The 17,855-nt window shown below is 45.2% G+C and overlaps 1 protein-coding gene across 3 annotated transcripts in view; it reads right to left on the bottom strand.

Annotated features, from left to right (window-relative positions):
• The window catches only part of LOC141076097 (uncharacterized), a 63,038-nt gene that overhangs the window by 11,210 nt on the left and 33,973 nt on the right, over positions 1-17,855 (bottom strand). For all 3 annotated transcript variants that reach the window (XM_073563384.1, XM_073563386.1, XM_073563385.1), the window contains exons 2-4: positions 10,930-11,027; positions 10,775-10,835; positions 6,428-6,525 (exon numbers count right to left, since the gene is read on the bottom strand). In XM_073563384.1, the coding sequence (XP_073419485.1) occupies positions 6,428-6,525; positions 10,775-10,835; positions 10,930-10,986 (216 nt within the window). In that variant the 5' untranslated portion in view covers positions 10,987-11,027. The remainder of the gene's footprint in view (positions 1-6,427; positions 6,526-10,774; positions 10,836-10,929; positions 11,028-17,855) is intronic.

Genomic DNA, 17,855 nt, shown 5'->3' with positions numbered 1-17,855 from the left:
CGGGGTAGACTGCGACCGGGAGAGGACGTCTCGGCCTACCCAGAGGAGAAGGGAGCGCAGCACAGAAGCAGCAGCAGGAGCGCGGGGGGACATAGGATCAGGGTAAGTGTGACCCCGACCCTGGAGCCGTGCTACGTGCGTCAAAGGGTTGTCCTCCTCCTCCTCCCTTTTCCCTTTACTCTCATAGATTGGGCCTAGCAGCAATATGACCGGAAAAGGAAAACCGCATACGTTCCTTTATACCACATGCATTTCCTGTGAGGCTGTGTTCCCACGAGCGCAGACTAAAAAGTTATGTGAAGCCTGTGACTCCGAACGCACCCAGGAGCCCTCCCCTGTGACGGAGCCCAGGGGTCCGGATCCCCCGGAATGGGCTTTATCACTTTCACGGTCTATGGATTCGCTTACAAAGGCGATCGAGGTCCTTCAAGCCCCAGATAGGGGCAGAGACGGCGGCTCGCCTATCTGGGAGGGATCATCCACCTCACAAGAGCCTCCGGCCTGCAGGGGCCGCACTCTCTCTAGGCAGGCGCATAGGAAGAGAACCCACACTGCGTCTCCGGGCCCCTCCGTTGCTTCGGCATCCGTGAGTGCGGCGTCTCGTTCACCGTCTCCAGTTTCCGTGAGCAAGCAGAGTTCAGATTATGATGCAAAGGAGCCCCTGGACCTAGATACTCCAGGGTGTCGGGAAACGGTTGACAGTCTCATCGAAGCTGTCAATCAGACTTTGGGTATCGAGGATGACGTCTCCCTAACCTCAGGTCATAAGGTGTCCATTAAGAGGTCCAAGCGACCGCATAGAGTGTTTAGCACTCACCCAGAGTTCGAGGACATAGTGCAGCGTCACAGGGAACGACAACACAGGCGTTTTTCGGGCCAGAAGATGCTGGAAGCAAGATATCCGTTTGCACCAGAGCTCTATAAGAAATGGGCGGAATCTCCAGTCGTGGATCCCCCAGTATCACGTTTGGCCTCAAAAACTTTATCGGTGCCTAGTGTTTCTTCCATTAAAGATCCCACGGATCGCCTCATAGAGAGCTTGGCCCGCTCGGTATATGAAGCATCAGGATCAGCACTCTCTCCCTCATTTGCAGCAACATGGGTGGCCAAGGCCATGATGTCCTGGTCAGAGTCATTAAATAAAGTCCTGCAGGATAAGGACCTGCCGACGGAGGTGTCAGAGATAGCAAGTCAGATCACGATGGCAGGTGACTACTTAATCAATGCCTCCTTAGATGCGGCTAATTGCGCAGCACTAACGGCGGCGAATGCAATCGCCATTAGGAGAGCCCTGTGGTGTGGTTAAGTTTGTGGCGGGCTGATTCGATTTCCAAGAAGTCCTTGACTTCCCTGCCTTATCAGTGTAACCGTCTATTTGGGGAAAAACTAGACAAGCTCATCTCGGATGCTACGGGGGGGGAAAAAGCAGTTTTCTCCCGCAGCAGAAAATCAAACTGCCGTTTCGTCAGCCTCAGGCACGCTTTCGGGCGTTTCGCAACCCCGGGTGGATGGCAACAACCAGTTCCTCCGCTCCAGCTCGCTACAACCAAGACAAGGATCGTCAGGTCATGGATAGAGCCAACCCGCTGGGCAGGATGCGAGCCCGCCTGCCCAGGTCAAGGGGAGCCAGGTCCCAGAGACCCTCAGCTAAATGACTCGGGGCATCCGTTACCTGAAGACGACAGGGTAGGCGGCCGTCTGCTCCGGTTCTGCCATGTCTGGGTCACGGTAGCACGCAACGCGTGGGTGGCAGAATTAGTGTCTTCCGGATACAAAATAGAACTTATCGAGTATCCCCCAAAACGATTTTTTCTTTCCCGGCTTCCCAAAGCGGAGTCCCGGGCAGAGGCATTGCTGGGAGCCATCGAGGTACTCCAGCGCAACGGGGTCATTGTCCCCGTACCAGAGTACGAGAGAACTCAGGATTTTTATTCCAATCTATTCGCGGTCCCCAAAAAGGACGGGACAGTAAGGCCGTTCATCAGGATCAAACACTTTCGAATGGAATCCCTCGGTTCAGGCCATGGAGCAGGGAGAAAACTTTGCCTCGATCGACATCCAGGATGCTTACCTGCACGTCCCTATTTTTCCTCCGCATCAAAGGTTCCTGCTTTTTGCGATCGCTGGTCGGCATTTCCAATTTGTAGCTCTGCCTTTCGAGTTGGCCACCGCCCCCAGAGTTTTCACGAAGGTAATGGCGGTCGTCATGGCCATTCTACACTCTCGGGGCATAGTAGTCTTGCCGTACTTAGAAGACCTCTTGGTGAAAGGTTCATCATTTCGGGCATGCAAGGAAAATGTCAGCATCACGCTGGATACCCTATCCCGCCTAGGATGGTTGGTCAACGGGAAGAAGTCATCCCTTGTCCCAACTCAAAGGATTTCTTTCTTAGGGATGATTTTCGACACCTCCAAAGGGTTGGTGATTCTCCCTCAGGACAAGGCTCTAGCGCTCCGGCAGGGAGTCCGGAAACTTCAACAACCAGTTCCTCACACCATTCGGTTCGGGATGGGGATCCTAGGGAAGATGGTGGCGGCAATGGAAGCAATCCCGTTTGCCCAATTTCATCTTCGTCCCCTGCAGCACGCCCTCTTGACAGCCTGGGACAAGAGGCCATTCACGCTCAATCATCAGTGCAGGTTGTCCTCTCAAGTCAAACAGTCACTGCAGTGGTGGACGCTCGACTCCTCTCTCCTTCAGGGGAAACCCTTCCCCCCAGATCAATGGTTGGTGGTCACAACAGATGTGAGCCTACTCGGTTGGGGAGCAGTGTTCCACCATCACACGACTCAGGGGCGATGGTCGCAACAGGAGGCATGCCTCCCGATCAACTTGTTGGAGATACGAGTGGTGCGGTTGGCACTGCAACATTTCCAGCACTTTCTAGCAGGTCGTCCTATCCGGATTCAATCAAACAACGCCACGGCAGTGGCTTATGTAAATCATCAAGGGGGCACGCGCAGCAAAGCAACCATGTGCGAGATGGAACACGTACTTCGCTGGGCTGAGGAGAACCACTCAGTAATTTCAGCAGTCCACATACCAGGCGTGGAAAACTGGGCGGCGGACTTCCTCAGCCGGCAGGATGTCGTACCCGGGGAATGGGCCCTGCACCCCGAGGTCTTCCAGCAGATTTGCCAACGGTGGGGAACACCGGATGTAGATCTGATGGCCTCCCGGGTGAACGCCAAGGTGCCCGTGTTTGTCGCTCGGGCTCGGGACCTGCGAGCGATCGCAGTGGATGCGTTGGTTCTGCCATGGAACCAGTTTTGACTTCCATACTTGTTTCCCCCGCTGCCTCTACTTCAAAGGGTCATCAGAAAAATCAAAACAGAGGGGGTTCCGGCAATTCTGCTGGCCCCAGACTGGCCCCGTGGGGAATGGTACGCGGATCTAGAGCAGCTCCTCGCAGACGTTCCATGGCGTCTGCCAGAATGACCAGACATTGTCTCAGGGGCCGATCTGCCACCCGAACTTAGGGGCCCTGTGTTTGACAGCATGGCCGTTGAATCTTGTATTCTGACCCAGGCGGGGTTTGGGCGTGAAGTGGTCACTACGATGGTTAGCGCCCGAAAGCCTACCTCGGCAAAAATTTACCATCACACTTGGAAAGTCTTCTTTGGTTGGTGTCGAGATCGCGGGCTTGCTCCACTGATTTTTTCGATTCCCAACATCTTGGCTTTTCTTCAGTCAGGCCTAGACTCAGGGCTGGCCCCGAGTTCCCTTAGGAGACAGATATCGGCCTTGTCTGTCCTTTTCCAGCGAAAAATCGCTACTAATATGCAGGTGAGGACGTTCATCCAGGGGGTCTCACATTTGGTACCTCCCTATAGAGCGCCTCTAGATTCCTGGGACCTTAACCTGGTCTTTAGTGTCCTGCAGGAGGCTCCTTTTGAGCCATTACGAGAAATTTCACTGTCGTACCTTTCCAGGAAGGTGATATTCTTGGTAGCCATAGCTTCCATTAGGCGAGTCTCGGAGTTGGCGGCCCTGTCATGCCAAGCTCCGTTTCTCACTTTTTTCAAGGATAAAGTGGTTTTCAGGCCAGCTACCCACTTTCTGCCGAAGGTCGTGTCCTCATTTCACATTAATGAGGACATTGTCCTGCCTTCATTTTGTCCAGCGCCAGTACATCAGGCGGAAAAAGCGCTTCACACATTAGACCTAGTGAGAGCACTCAGAAGGTACGTGTCTCGGACGGCACCCTTTCGCCAGACGGACACGCTGTTCGTGCTCCCCGAAGGGCGCAGGAAGGGACTCGCAGCCTCAAAGTCAACCATAGCCCGATGGATCCGTCTAACTATTCAAGAGGCTTACCGTATTAGAGGCACGCCGATTCCAGCACGGATCAGAGTGCACTCTACTCGGGCAGTGAGTGCCACTTGGGCGCTTCAGCACCAGGCTTCGGCAGAGCAGGTATGCAAGGCAGCAACCTGGTCCAGCCTGCACACATTTTCTAAATATTACAATGTGCATACTCAGGCTTCGTCAGATGCGAGCCTGGGTAGAAGAGTTCTCCAAGCAGCAGTGGCGCACCTTTAGACAGGAGGTGCATGTGGCGTGGATCGGTGAGTCAATCTCCCATCCAGGGACTGCTTTAGGACGTCCCACAGTACCTGTGTCCCCCAATGAGACGAAGGAGAAACATGGATTTTTGTGAGTACTCACCATAAAATCCTTTTCTCCGAGACGCTCATTGGGGGACACAGCACCCACTCTATTAGCCAGTTGGCTCTTGTTTATTTAATTAATATATTTCCTTTTTGAGATTAGGGTGGCCCTTTTCCAGACATATTGTATTCTGCATTAAGGCTGATTTATTTTGTGTTCTCCTACTGCTGTTGCACTAAACTGGTTTCCGCCCGCAACCGGGGCGAGGGTGTATGCGGGGTAGGAGGAGCTAACCTTTTTTTTGTTCACTTAGTGTCAGCCTCCAGGTGGCCAGTAGCATACACCCACAGTACCTGTGTCCCCCAATGAGCGTAAAAAGTTGGTCACACTTGTCAAGCACTATGTTGTGACCATGTCAATCAGTTTTCCAAGCGATGCTACAGATCACTTGTTAAACGCTAGCATTCTGCAAGCTAATTACGCTTGCAAAATGCTAGATTTTCGCGGGAACTCCGCATGCGTTCCTGACACGTTGATATCGTTGTCGGGATCGCTGGTGAGTCGCTATGTGTGACCCCAGCCTAAGATAAAAACAAAATGAGAAAACACCCTGTAGTAAATAAATAGCAAATTGTGCATGAAAACAATAGAGGGTACTTAGTGAACATAATTTTGGTCAAAAAATTGCAAAAGCCATCCCACCACGTCACAGAGACTCTATTAGGGATGGTCCTAACACCTTACCATGCCATGTGTCTAATGACATAAATGAGAATATGGGGCAAGAAGGACCGAGGTCCCGACTAATGGACACCGAACAATTGGGAACTATATGGTTGTAATCTCCAGCTTAAAAAAAAAAAAAATAGAGGCCACTGCCTTATTTTCACATTATTTTCATGCACTATTGCTCTTTATTTATTTACTGCACGGTATTTGTTCATTTTTTTTTTATCTAAAGTTTTGTCTGTTTAGTGGCGAGTGTGAACATGAGCTTACAAGCTGCATGGACACCAACTCATATTCCAGTTCATTGCGTTTTGTTTTTGTACAAAGGGAGCAGTATTATAGTAGTTATATTATTGTCTATAGTAGGCAGTATTATAATATTTACAGACTTAGTACTAAGGTAGGTAGTTATACAAGAAGGATAATTACAGTTGTTATAGTGTAATAGGGAAGCAGTATCATATTGGCTATATTCTTGTACATGAAATAATACAGTAGCTATACTCATCTATAATAGGCAGTATTATGGGAGTTACCGTATATTCTTGTCCATAAAATTAGTATTATAGTAGACATATTCCAGTCCGTAGGGGCAGTATTATATCAGTTATATTCTTGAATATATTCTTGTATAAGTTATAGGCTTGTACATACGGTATATCATTATAGCAGGTTTATTCTTGTATAAAGTAGATAATATTATGATACAGTTATATCTTGTTTATAAGAGGAACGTATTATGGTAGCTACAAAATTGCCCTAACAATACAATAGTATAGTATCTTTATATGGCAGAAGGCTAATAGTGTTGTGACAGTAAATATATTTAAAGGGGATGTCCATTCTAAGAAGAGAAGTCTGCAGACTACTGAATTGTGACAGTATGCACTGTGCACACTGTCATGATTTCCTGTATTATTCATGAGGGTGGGCGGTCATGTTGCCAATTGTCTGTGCCAACTGGACTCTTCTAAACTAGGACATTAAAAAAGTTCAGAAACTATAAGGAACTCCCGGAATTGAATTGCTCCTTAACCCAAATAAGAATTTGACTCTAGTTTTAATAAGACTGTGTGCAGTTGATACCTTAATATGCTTGTCAGGAGGAAAAGCTTCTTCTGTGCGGTTCTGTGAAAATCGAGGAGTTGGACATTTTTCAGGTGAATTTTTGTTTCTGTTGCAATCTGCAGGAAACACACACAAAAACTGAACAAAACGTTTAGGTGAAGATCTACTATGAATAGAAATAAGTGGACGGATTTGTGAAACTCTGGTCCAGCGTCCACAGGAAGCCTGCAAATCTTTTACTTTCCCGCATCCCCTGCACAGCACTTAAATAGCTAGGTCTGGCACAACGTCATCTATATGAAGTGACGCACAGATGACTTCGCACTAGAACTGGTTAAATGCTAGGCTGGGGACATTGAAAGGTAAGAGATTTGAAGGTCTCACGATTAGCCACCACGTACCACTGACCTCTACACTAGTCCGCAAATTGATCCTTTCATCTCTAACAATGACCTTCGAGTCCTGATTGCACTCATTTTCACTGGCCCTCTTGTAGTACTTTTAAATGAAGTAAACCAGAGTAAAAGTAGAAAATCTCACTTATATGTTCCTGCCAAACTCTAATAACTATTTTATTGCACCCTGACTGCTCAGGTCCCAAACAACAATAATGTAGGGCAAATGATGTGTAGGAGGTGATGGACTGATGAGATGATGTCTAAGGGTTCATTCAAATGTTAATGATTTTGCTAGTACGGAAAAAAAACAGAACACTTTTCATCATTGTTTTGGATTAGATTTTCATAATTTTTTGCATAAGAAGTATTCTCAACCCTGAAAATGGAACAGTACACGAATGGCAGAATGCTGTCCCATTTTTTCATGGACCCATTTTGATGTTTGGACAGATTGAAATTGGACATGACTTTGCCTGCGAAAAAACATTAACATGTGAATGGCCCAACAGATTGTAATGGATACAAGTTTCATCTTTAAAAAAACACTAATAATACTAGTATATGGAAAACTGATGTCTGAATGAGACCTTACACTGATGCCCAGATTGGGAGATTATATTATTGTGTACTCTTCTTCAATCCTCCCCATCCACCTCACCTCCGCCTCAAAACTGTTCCTTAACATACAATCCTCTGTCTCCAAACACAAACAGCCCCCTCATGCCCTCTCCTGCTCTCACCTGCTAACACTTTCTCTGCTCCTTCTCACTGCTGGTGATATCTCTCCAAATCCTCACCACATTCCCACAGTCATTTCTACCTCCCATCCACGCTCTATCACAACCTTCCGTAACCTCTCTAACCTTATACCCATTCACCCAGCCCCCGCTTCCCCAGTCCCACTAAAAGAAGCTCTGTGGAACGCTTGCTGTGTCTGCAACAAGCTTTCCTACATCCATGATCTTTTTGTTACTACCAAACTTTCCTTCCTCGCCATCACCGAAACCTGGCTCACCCCTTCTGACACAGCCTCTCCTGCTGCTCTTTAGTATGGTGGCTTCCACCTTTCTCACACCCCCCGCCCCAGCAGCAAACATGGTGGAGGATTTGGTTTTCTCCTGTCAGATACCTGCTCCTTCACCCCAATCCCACTGCCACCCTCAGTTACCCTCCCTTCCTTTGAGGTGCACTCTGTGCGCATCTACTCCCCCTCCAACCTCCAAATGGCTGTCATCTACCGCCCCCCAGGGCCAGCCACCACCTTCTTTGACCACTTCACCACCTGGTTACTTCATTTCCTTTCCGCGGACATCCCTACTATCATCATGGGCGACTTCAACATCCCCATTGACACTTCCCTCTCAGCTGCCACTAAACTTCTATCTCTCACTTCCTCCTTCGGCCTCACTCAATGGTCTTCTACAGCCACCACAAAGATGGCCACACACTGGACCTCATCTTCACCCGCCACTGCTCACTATCTAACCTCTCTAACTTACCTCTTCCCCTCTCTGACCACAACCTTCTCACATTCTCTTCCCTCTTCACTCCATGTCTACAATCCCCACCCCACAAACTTTTACACCCTCGCAGAAATCTTAAACACCTTGACCTACACTCATTCTCTGAATCCCTCCTCCCTCTCACAGATATAAGTTCCTTACACAATGCGGATGACGCTGCCGCTCTATATAACACCACAATAGCTGTAGCTTTGGAATCCACTGCCCCACTTATACATACCAAAACTCGCAAAATCAACAGACAGCCCTGGCACACCAGCCTGACCAAAGAGCTGAGGCGAGCTTCCAGGGCTGCTGAGCGCAGATGGAAAAGATCCCACTTCAACAAGAGCTTCATCGCATTCAAACAGTCCCTCACTACTTTCAAGACCACACTCGCCACAGCTAAACAAACCTACTTCTCATCTCTCATATGCACCCTGTCTCACAACCCTAAACAGTTATTCAACACCTTCAATTCTCTCCTCCGCCCCCCAGCACCTCCTCCCTCCCCACTCATCTCAGCTGAAGACTTTGCCTCATTTTTCAAGCAGAAGATTGATAACATCAGAGACAGTTTTGGTTAACAACCCCCAGAGCCCTTCCTCCCGACTTCCCAGCCCTCCACCTTCAAAACCAACTTCACCATTACACAAGATTGACTCTCCACTCTACTCTCAAGATCACATCTCACCACCTGTGCACTTGACCCGATCCCATCCCACTTCATCCCAAACCTCACCACAGTCTTCATCCCAACCCTAACCCATCTCTTCAACCTATCACTAACAACTGGTGTTTTCCCCTCAAGCTTTAAACATGCCTCCATCACACCTATCCTCAAAAAGCCCTATCTTGACCCATCCTCTGTATCTAGCTATCGCCCTATATCACTTCTCCCCTACGCCTCTAAGCTCCTGGAACAACACGTCTACCTTGAACTGTCCTCCCATCTCTCTTCTTGCTCCCTCTTCGACCTTACAGCTTACAATCTGGCTTCCGGTCACACCACTCCACTGAAACTGCCCTTACTAAGGTCACCAATGACCTCTTAACTGCCAAGAGCAAGCAACACTACTCTGTCCTCCTCCTCCTGGACCTGTCGGCTGCCTTTGACACAGTGGACCATTCCCTATTATTACAGACTCTCTCATCCCTCGGCATCACAGACTCGGCCCTATCCTGGATCTCATCATACCTAACAGACCGGACATTCAGCTTCTCCCACTCACACACCACCTCCTCACCCCCTATCTGTCGGAGTCCCACAAGGTTCAGTCCTTGGGCCCCTGCTGTTCTCCATTTACACCTTTGGCCTGGGACAGCTCATAGAATCTCATGGCTTTCAGTATCATCTCTACGCTGATGACACACAGATCTCCATCTCTGGACCAGATATCACCTCCCTACTAACCAGAATCCCTCAATGTCTGTCCACTATTTCATCCTTCTTCTCCGCTAGATTTCTGAAACTCAACATGGACAAAACAGAATTCATCATCTTTCCCCCATCTCATGTGACCCCCCCAACGAACCTATCAATTACAGTAAATGGCTGCCCACTCTCCCCAGTCCCACAAGCTCGCTGCCTTGGAGAAATCCTTAACGCTGATCTCTCCTTCAAACCACATATCCAAGCCCTTTCCACTTCCTGACGACTTCAACTCAAAAATATTTCACGAATCCGTTCATTCCTCACCCAAGAATCTGCAAAAACCCTGGTCCATGCCCTCATCATCTCTCGCCTTGACTACTGCAACCTCCTGCTCTGTGGCCTACCCTCAAACACTCTCGCACCCCTCCAATCTATTCTAAACTCTGCTGCCCGACTAATCCACCTGTCCCCCCGCTATTCCCCAGCTTCTCCTCTCTGTCAATCCCTTCATTGGCTCCCCATTGCCCAGAGACTCCATTACAAAACCCTAACCATGACATACAAAGCCATCCACAACCTGTCTCCTCCATACATCTGTGACCTCGTCTCCCGGTACTTTCCCGCACGCAACCTCCGATCCTCACAAGATCTCCTTCTCTACTCCCCTCTTATCTCCTCTTCCCACAATCGCATACAAGATTTCTCTCGCGCATCACCCCTACTCTGGAACTCTCTACTACAACATATCAGACTCTCACCTACCATCGAAACCTTCAAAAAGAGCCTGAAGACCCACCTCTTCCGACAAGCCTATAACCTGCAGTAACCACCGATCGACCAAACCGCTGCACGACCAGCTCTACCCTCGCCTACTGTATTATCACCCATCCCTTGTAGATTGTGAGCCCTCGCGGGCAGGGTCCTCTCTCCTCCTGTACCAGTTATGACTTGTATTGTTTAAGTTTATTGTACATGTTTTTATTATGCATACCCCTCCTTACATGTAAAGCGCCATGGAATAAATGGCGCTATAACAATAAATAATAATAATTATAATAATAATAATAAATTGTGCGGTGTACGCACTCACCTGTGCTAATATCTGTAGGTTCTTCCTCCTCCTTGATCTTCACAAGCCTTTGGAATTCACCCTATATATTTAGTGCAACAATGTTGGAATGTGTAAGCATCTTTTATTAAGATATATATGCAAAATAATAACTATATTAAGCTGCCTATTTTTACCTGTGTTCTCTGAAAGGTAAAATTCGAATTCTCCTTCTTACATTTTTTATTGTCCATTGCTGTTCAGCACAGTAGAGGCATGTGGTAAAATGCTGGTGCTAAAAACGCAAGAAAATGCATTACATTCTAAAATGGACTACCTTGAGACTACATGGACATAATCAATAAATTAACAATAAACACACAATGGGACAAAAATGTATGCGCTGGGTGGAAGTGAATGCGTTCAAACAGTAAGTGGGCTGAGCTCAGGGACATAGTTTACTGCTGCACAATTTTAAAGTCCAAGACCTTGTCTTCTCTGCCCTCACTTTGGAGTTTTTTTGGTCAGAGCCAGGGATAGATAAAGTGAATCGGACTGTCATTGACTTTTTTTGTTTAATTTTTTTCTTGCATTATTTTTTTGCTGATTTCCCCTGTAACTAGGAGTGGAATATTAGTCCCAGTATCTGGGCAAATTCAGTCTCCTCTAACTGCAGAGCTGATAGTGGTTTATTTCAGAAGTGACTTCCATTGAAGAACAGATGTTTTTCTCCACCTGAAAAAGATGTTGGGTGAACATATCCTTATTGTTTCCTAACCAGTATGCATCAGGCTCATTTTGATGGTGATAAGCCATTTCTATCTTCTCAAATGTGAATTTGGCTGTCTTTGACACTCAGCTCCTGCAGCTGCTGACTCTGCAAAGTCATTCTAAAACGTCACTATGGAATCATATGGAGACCAGCACAACATTTTAAGAAGTTGGTTGGTTTTCATAAGACAACAAGGCTTAGGATAATACAGCTCTGGCAAAAATTATGAGACACAGCTAAATTTTCAGATGGTCTGATTCTTTTCATTATAAGTATATTTTTTGAGTAAAATGTAAATTTTTTATTCTATAAACTACTGACAACGTGTATCCGAATTTCCAAGCACTAAGTTTTGTATTTATTTTCAGAAAATGAGAAATGGTCAAAATAACAAAAAAAAAAAAAAAAAAAAAATGCTTGCAGATCTCAAATAATGCTAAGAAAACAGGTTCATAATCATTTAGAAACAACAATACTAATGTTTTAACTCAGGAAGAGTTCAGAAATCAATATTTTATGGAATAACCATGATTTTTAATCACAGCTTTCATACGTCTAGGCATGTTTTCCACCAGTCTTTCACACTGATTTTGGGTGTCCTTATGCCACTCATTTAAGCAGTTCTTCTTTGTTTGATGGCTTGTGACTATCCATCTTCCTCTTGATTACATTCCAGAGATTTTCAATAGGGTCCAGGTCTGGAGATTGGGCTGGCCATGACGGAGATTTGATGTGGTGGTCCTTCATCCACACATTGAATGACCTAGCTGTGTGGCATTGCGCATTTTCCTGCTGGAAAAACCAGTCCTCAGAGTTGGGGAACATTGCCTGAGCAGAAGGAATCAACTGTTTTTCCAGGGTAGCCTTGTATGCGGCTTGATTCATACGTCCTTCGCAAAGATTAACCTGCCCAATTCCAGCCTTGCTGAAGCTGCCCCAGATCATCACCGATCCTCCACCAAATTTCAAAATTTCATAGTGGGTGCAAGACTCTGTGGATTGTACGCCTCTGCAGGTCTCGGTCTAACCATTAGACCAGGTGTTGGGCAAAGCTGAAAATTAGACTCATCAGAGAAGATTACCTTACTCCAGTCCTCTATGGTCCAATTCTCATGGTCTTTGGCAAACTTCAGCCTAGCTCTCCGTTGCTTCTCATTGATGAAAGTTTTTTTTCTACCTTTACATGGACTCGAGCCCGGCCTCTAAAGAGCCTGTTACGAACTGTTCTTGTCGTGCACTTCACCATTACTTTTGTAGGTCACTTGATGTCATCCTGTAGTTGCTGAGTGACATTTGAATAAGAGGACGGTCATCCCGGTCAGTGGAGAGTCGTTTTCGCCATCTGTCGGTCTGTAGCTTTGTTGTCCCCAATGTCTGCTGCTTGACCTTATTGTAATGGACTGCCGTCTTAGAAATTTCAAGGATGGAGGCAACATGAAGCTCACTGTATCCCTCTGCCAGTAAAGCCAGAATTGAGCCCTTCTTTTCCTCACTCAAGACTTTTCTTTTCAACTCCATTGGCATGGTTAAAAGTTATTTTGTCATTCCTATTACTTTTGGGATATTACTAGCACTTGTTTTGCCATCCAGCTTGTCCTATTGCAAGAGGATTGTGAACACCACAGCAGGGTTTTTTATACTTTCCTTTGTTAAATAAGATTTGGTTCAGGTGATCACCTAATCAGAAGCACATTAAGTAGAATGAGGTGTACTCTGGTTGGAATTCAACTGACACTGGAATGGAATGGCTGTCAGACATGTAGAGAAGCTGATTTTTATAAAACTGTGCAGTGGGCTCTTAATTTTTGCCAGAGCTGTAGGTCGATATTGACTTTATTATTGCTACCTTCCAGCAGGTGGTGGTAAAATTCCTGTCCTCTTCCTTCCTAAAGAGGAGATTTACATATTTACATTAGCAGAGGAGCATTGCATAACCTATAAGTCGCCAACTTTACTCTCTCCACAAGAAGAAACGTTACCCTTTAGATCCCATCATATGCATCTCATCCAGCCAAACTAGGTCTCCTGCTTGGCACCGATGAAGGGCAAACACCTCTGAAACACATCTCTATCTAAACTGGAGCTAGATTGGTTTCTTATCCTAAGTCATGTGGCAATTCCCTATAAAGAATCAATACTGACTTTTAGAATTACAAACTCCAATGGTGGTGCTAAAATTTCTATCCTCCTACTCTTTGAAGAGGCTATCTGCATGTTACCAAGAGAAGTTGTGATGTAGTGCTGTATTCAACAGTATTTGACATCATTAAGTTTCGCAAGGTGGTTGTAGCCGATAAACATCACCTCTACAATTTATGGCCACCGTCTACTCAATGCTGGCACACCTTATTGGCAGCCCCTGTGGCTTTAAATAGATGCAGACATTGGCATGACTTACACCCTAATATGCAGAACATATTTCATGTGTCCAGTGTTTTGAGTTCTCACCTGCTGACAATCTACAATGGTGCAATACTGGTTCAGGTCACTTGTCTGGTACTTTGATTTTATCAGTTTCCTCCCCAGCATTGTACTGGTATGTCTTTGTAAGTATGCAGGTAGGTCCAGAAATATTTGGACAGTGACCGAATCTTGGTGATTTGAGTTCTGCATGCCACTATTTTATATTTGAAAAGAAACAACTGAGATGCAATTGAAGTGTAGACTTTCAGTTTTAATTAAAGAAGTTTGATTTGAAGAGAATCCTTTCCAGGTAATGACTGCCTGACGTCTGGAAGCCATGGACATCACTAAACTCTGGGTTATCTCCTTTTTGATGCTTTGCCAGGCCTTTACTGCAGGTGGTTTCAGATGTTGCTTATTTGCGGGTTTTTCTGCCTTAAGTTTTGTCCTAAGCATGTGCAATGCTGCCCGATGGGTTGAGATCTGGGGATTGACTCGGCCATTGAAGAATATTCCACTTCTTTGGCTTAAAAAACTCCTGTGTTGCTTTAGCAGTATGTTTTGGATCTTTGTCCATCTGTACTGTGAATCACTGTCCAATCAACCTTGCTGCATTTGTTTGAATCTGAGCAGAAAGTATAGCCCTGTACACTTCATAATTCATCCGGCTGCTTCTGTCTTTAGTCATATCATCAACAATCACTAGTAACCCAGTGCTATTGGAAGCCATACATGCCCATGCCACCACACTGGCTCTGCCATGTTTTATAGGGGACGTGGTGTGCTTTTTGGATATGAGCCGTTCCAAGCCTTCTCCATACCTTCTTCTTCCCATCATTCTGATACAGGTTTCATCTGTCCAAAGAATGCTTTTCCAGAACTGGACTGTTTTTTTTTTTAGATTTTTGGGGGGCAAAGTCTAATATGGCTTTTCTATTTTTAAGGCTAATGGATTGCACCTTATGTTGAACCCTTTGTATTTGCATTCATGAAGCTTTGTCTTTATGGTCGACTTAGATACTGTAACACCTACTTGCTAGAGAGTATTCTTCACTTTGGTGGGTGTTGTGAAGGGGTTTTCTTCACCATGGAAAGAATTCTGCGATCATCCACCAATGTTGATTTCTGTGGACGTCCAGGCTTCTTTCTGAGTTCTCAAGCTCAGCCGTTTTTTTTTTTTTTTTTTTGCAGAATGTGCCAAAATGTTGATTTGGCCACTCCTAACATTTCTGCTCTCTCTGATGGATTTCGTCTTTTTTTTCAGCCTAATTATGGTCTATTTCTCTTCCATTGAGAGCTCCTTTGACCACATATTTTGGGTTCACAGCAGCAGTTCCAACTACAAATGCCTCACTTGGAATCAGCTTCAGACCTTTTACCTGCTTAATTGATGGATTAATGATGGAAAAGCCCATGCAGCCCATTAAAGAGCTTTTGAGATGTATGTCCAAATACTTTGTCACTTTAAAAAGAGGCAGTTACATATTAAAGAGCTGTGACTCCTAAACCCTTACTCCAAATAGGATGTAAACACCCTCATATTTAAAGCTGAGAGTCTGCACTTTAATATGTTCTAGTAAAAAAACTAAAATGCCAAAACATACTTCATTGTACAAATATTTCTGGACACCCCCTTGCCATGGTGTTAGTGATTTCCTGTGCACACCATGCTTGTACTGTACTGTGATTTGTTGTTTACCAGCTGCTCCTTCCATTACTTTTTTTTCCCATCAGGATTTGACTCTTTTTAAAAGATTTTTTTTGTATGTGGCTTTAGAATTAATGCAAAGATACTTATTTTACAGTATTTGCTTAGTCCTGCAGCCTTCTTATTCATGTGTTTAAAAATGACTGGTGTGTACGAGACTGGCTATTTTGGTGCACATACTCATGGTTGCTACAACGTTTGGAGGATAACTTGGTACTCTACAGATGTGTTTTTTATGCCACTGTGACACTGCACTGGAATTCATAGAAGAAAATAGTCTGTTTTCTGGATAATTGTAATTCAGCAGGAAGTCATGGAAGATAACCTAGATTTGTTCTGCAGCAAAACCATCATCAATTAAGGAAGCGAGTGTAAAGTGCTAAGCTCCATGCCGGCACCTGCTTCTAACAGCAGCATCTAGAGCTAGCTCTGATCACTGTTTTTTTTAACCATTTAGATGCTGCTGCCATCACAGACAGTGGAATTTAAATGATCCTGTTGCTGGTGTGTATGAACTCCAGTTCACATCAAACCCCAGCAATGCAATCACAGGGAGCCGATGGCAGCCATAAGATTACTGCACACCCCCTTCATCTTAATTACTATCAGGATCCTGACAGTGCCGGCATACAGCCTCCGCTGAGCAGGGACTCACCCGCACTGTAGGGACCCCTGGGGACCAGAATAGCCAGAAAGTATAGGTGCACAGGACCTTAGTGATGCAGTTTAGCAAGCCGGCACGGGACCTACGGTCATGTGACTGCAAGGGGGCGGGGCTTAGCGTCCTGCTTTCACAGAAGACAGCAAACTCAGAGTCAGGCAAAACGGAGGTCGTTCACAGTACGGACAGTGAGGTACAGAAGGGGTAAACAGACGGGAGGTCAGACAAAGCCAAAGGTCATACACAAGAGGGCGACGCGGTACCAAGGGGACGAGCAGAGAGAAGTCGGGTCACAAGCAGAGTCATACACGAGAGGTAGCGCAGTACAAGAGGGACAGGCAGAACTCGTAACAGGGACAACCAGATCAAAACCGAACATGCAAGCAAGATATCAGGCACAAGGCACACGTACGCACAAGGTCAACTAACTCAGCCGAGGGCAGGAGTATTACTGACACCGGACCTAGGTCCAGTGAGCATTAAATAGCCGCCCTCTGCCAGGGAGAGGCGGAACAATTAACCCCCAGTCTGACCAGGACGGGCCAAAGCGAAACCCTTTCCTGGATCTTGACAATTACTATATTTTGCAGTATATAGGACAAGCAATCGAATGATAGTAGGTTCAAGTTTCTTAAAAAAAATATAAAAAATATATAGATTAAAAAAGTTTAAAAAAATATTAACCCCTTCATAACCTTGGGATTTTCTGTTTTTGTTCCCCTTTCCAGAGCCATAACTTTTTTATTTTTCCATCAATATAGCCATGTGAAGGCTTGTTTTTTGCAGGACGAGTTGTGCTTTTGAACATCATCATTGATCTTACCATATATTGTACTGGAAATCGGGAAAAAGTTTCCAAATGTGGTGAAATTGCAACAAAAGTGGAATTCCACAATTTTTTTTTTTTTACTATGCTCACTAAATGCTAAAACTGACCTGTCATTTTCATTCTCCAAGTCTTTATCAGTTTGCAGATCCCAAACATGTATGAGTTCATGTGCATTTAAGTGGTTGAGAAAAAAAATCTAACTTTTGAAAAAAAAAAAAAAAAAGTGGTGCCATTTTCCGAGATCCGTAACGTCTCCATTTTTCGTGATCTGGGGCTGGATGAGGGCTTAATTTTTGAGCACTGAGCTGACGTTTTTATTGATGCCATCTTGGGGTACATACAATATTTTGATTGCCTGTTATTGAAATGTTGTGGTGACCAAGAAAATGTAATTCTGGTGATTTGATTTTTTTTCTCATTATGTCATTTACCGATTGGATTAATTAATTTTATATATTGTTACATCGGGTGTTTCTGAACACAGCGATACCAAATATGTGTATTTTTTATTGTTTTCATTTTAAATGGGGCAAAAGATCCCCAGTTGTCATGCATCACTTGATGGGGTGCCGATGGGCTGGGTTTGTGACATGCTTCCGGCGCCATCATATTAAATGTTGCTGTCAGAAATTGTGCACTTTTATTGTTTTATTTTTCATAAAAATACTAATTCATATATTTAGTTTTTTTATTATTATTTTTTTTTAGCTTTTTTTTAAATTTTTCTTTAAACTTCTTTTTAACTTTGTC

The sequence above is a fragment of the Dendrobates tinctorius genome, unplaced genomic scaffold (genome assembly GCF_039654945.1).
Source record: "Dendrobates tinctorius isolate UK_male_01 unplaced genomic scaffold, ASM3965494v1 ptg000387l, whole genome shotgun sequence".
NCBI classification, from domain to species: domain Eukaryota; kingdom Metazoa; phylum Chordata; class Amphibia; order Anura; family Dendrobatidae; genus Dendrobates; species Dendrobates tinctorius.
Note: the sequence above shows the minus strand (reverse complement) of the source record. Positions and strands in the feature narration are given on the sequence as shown.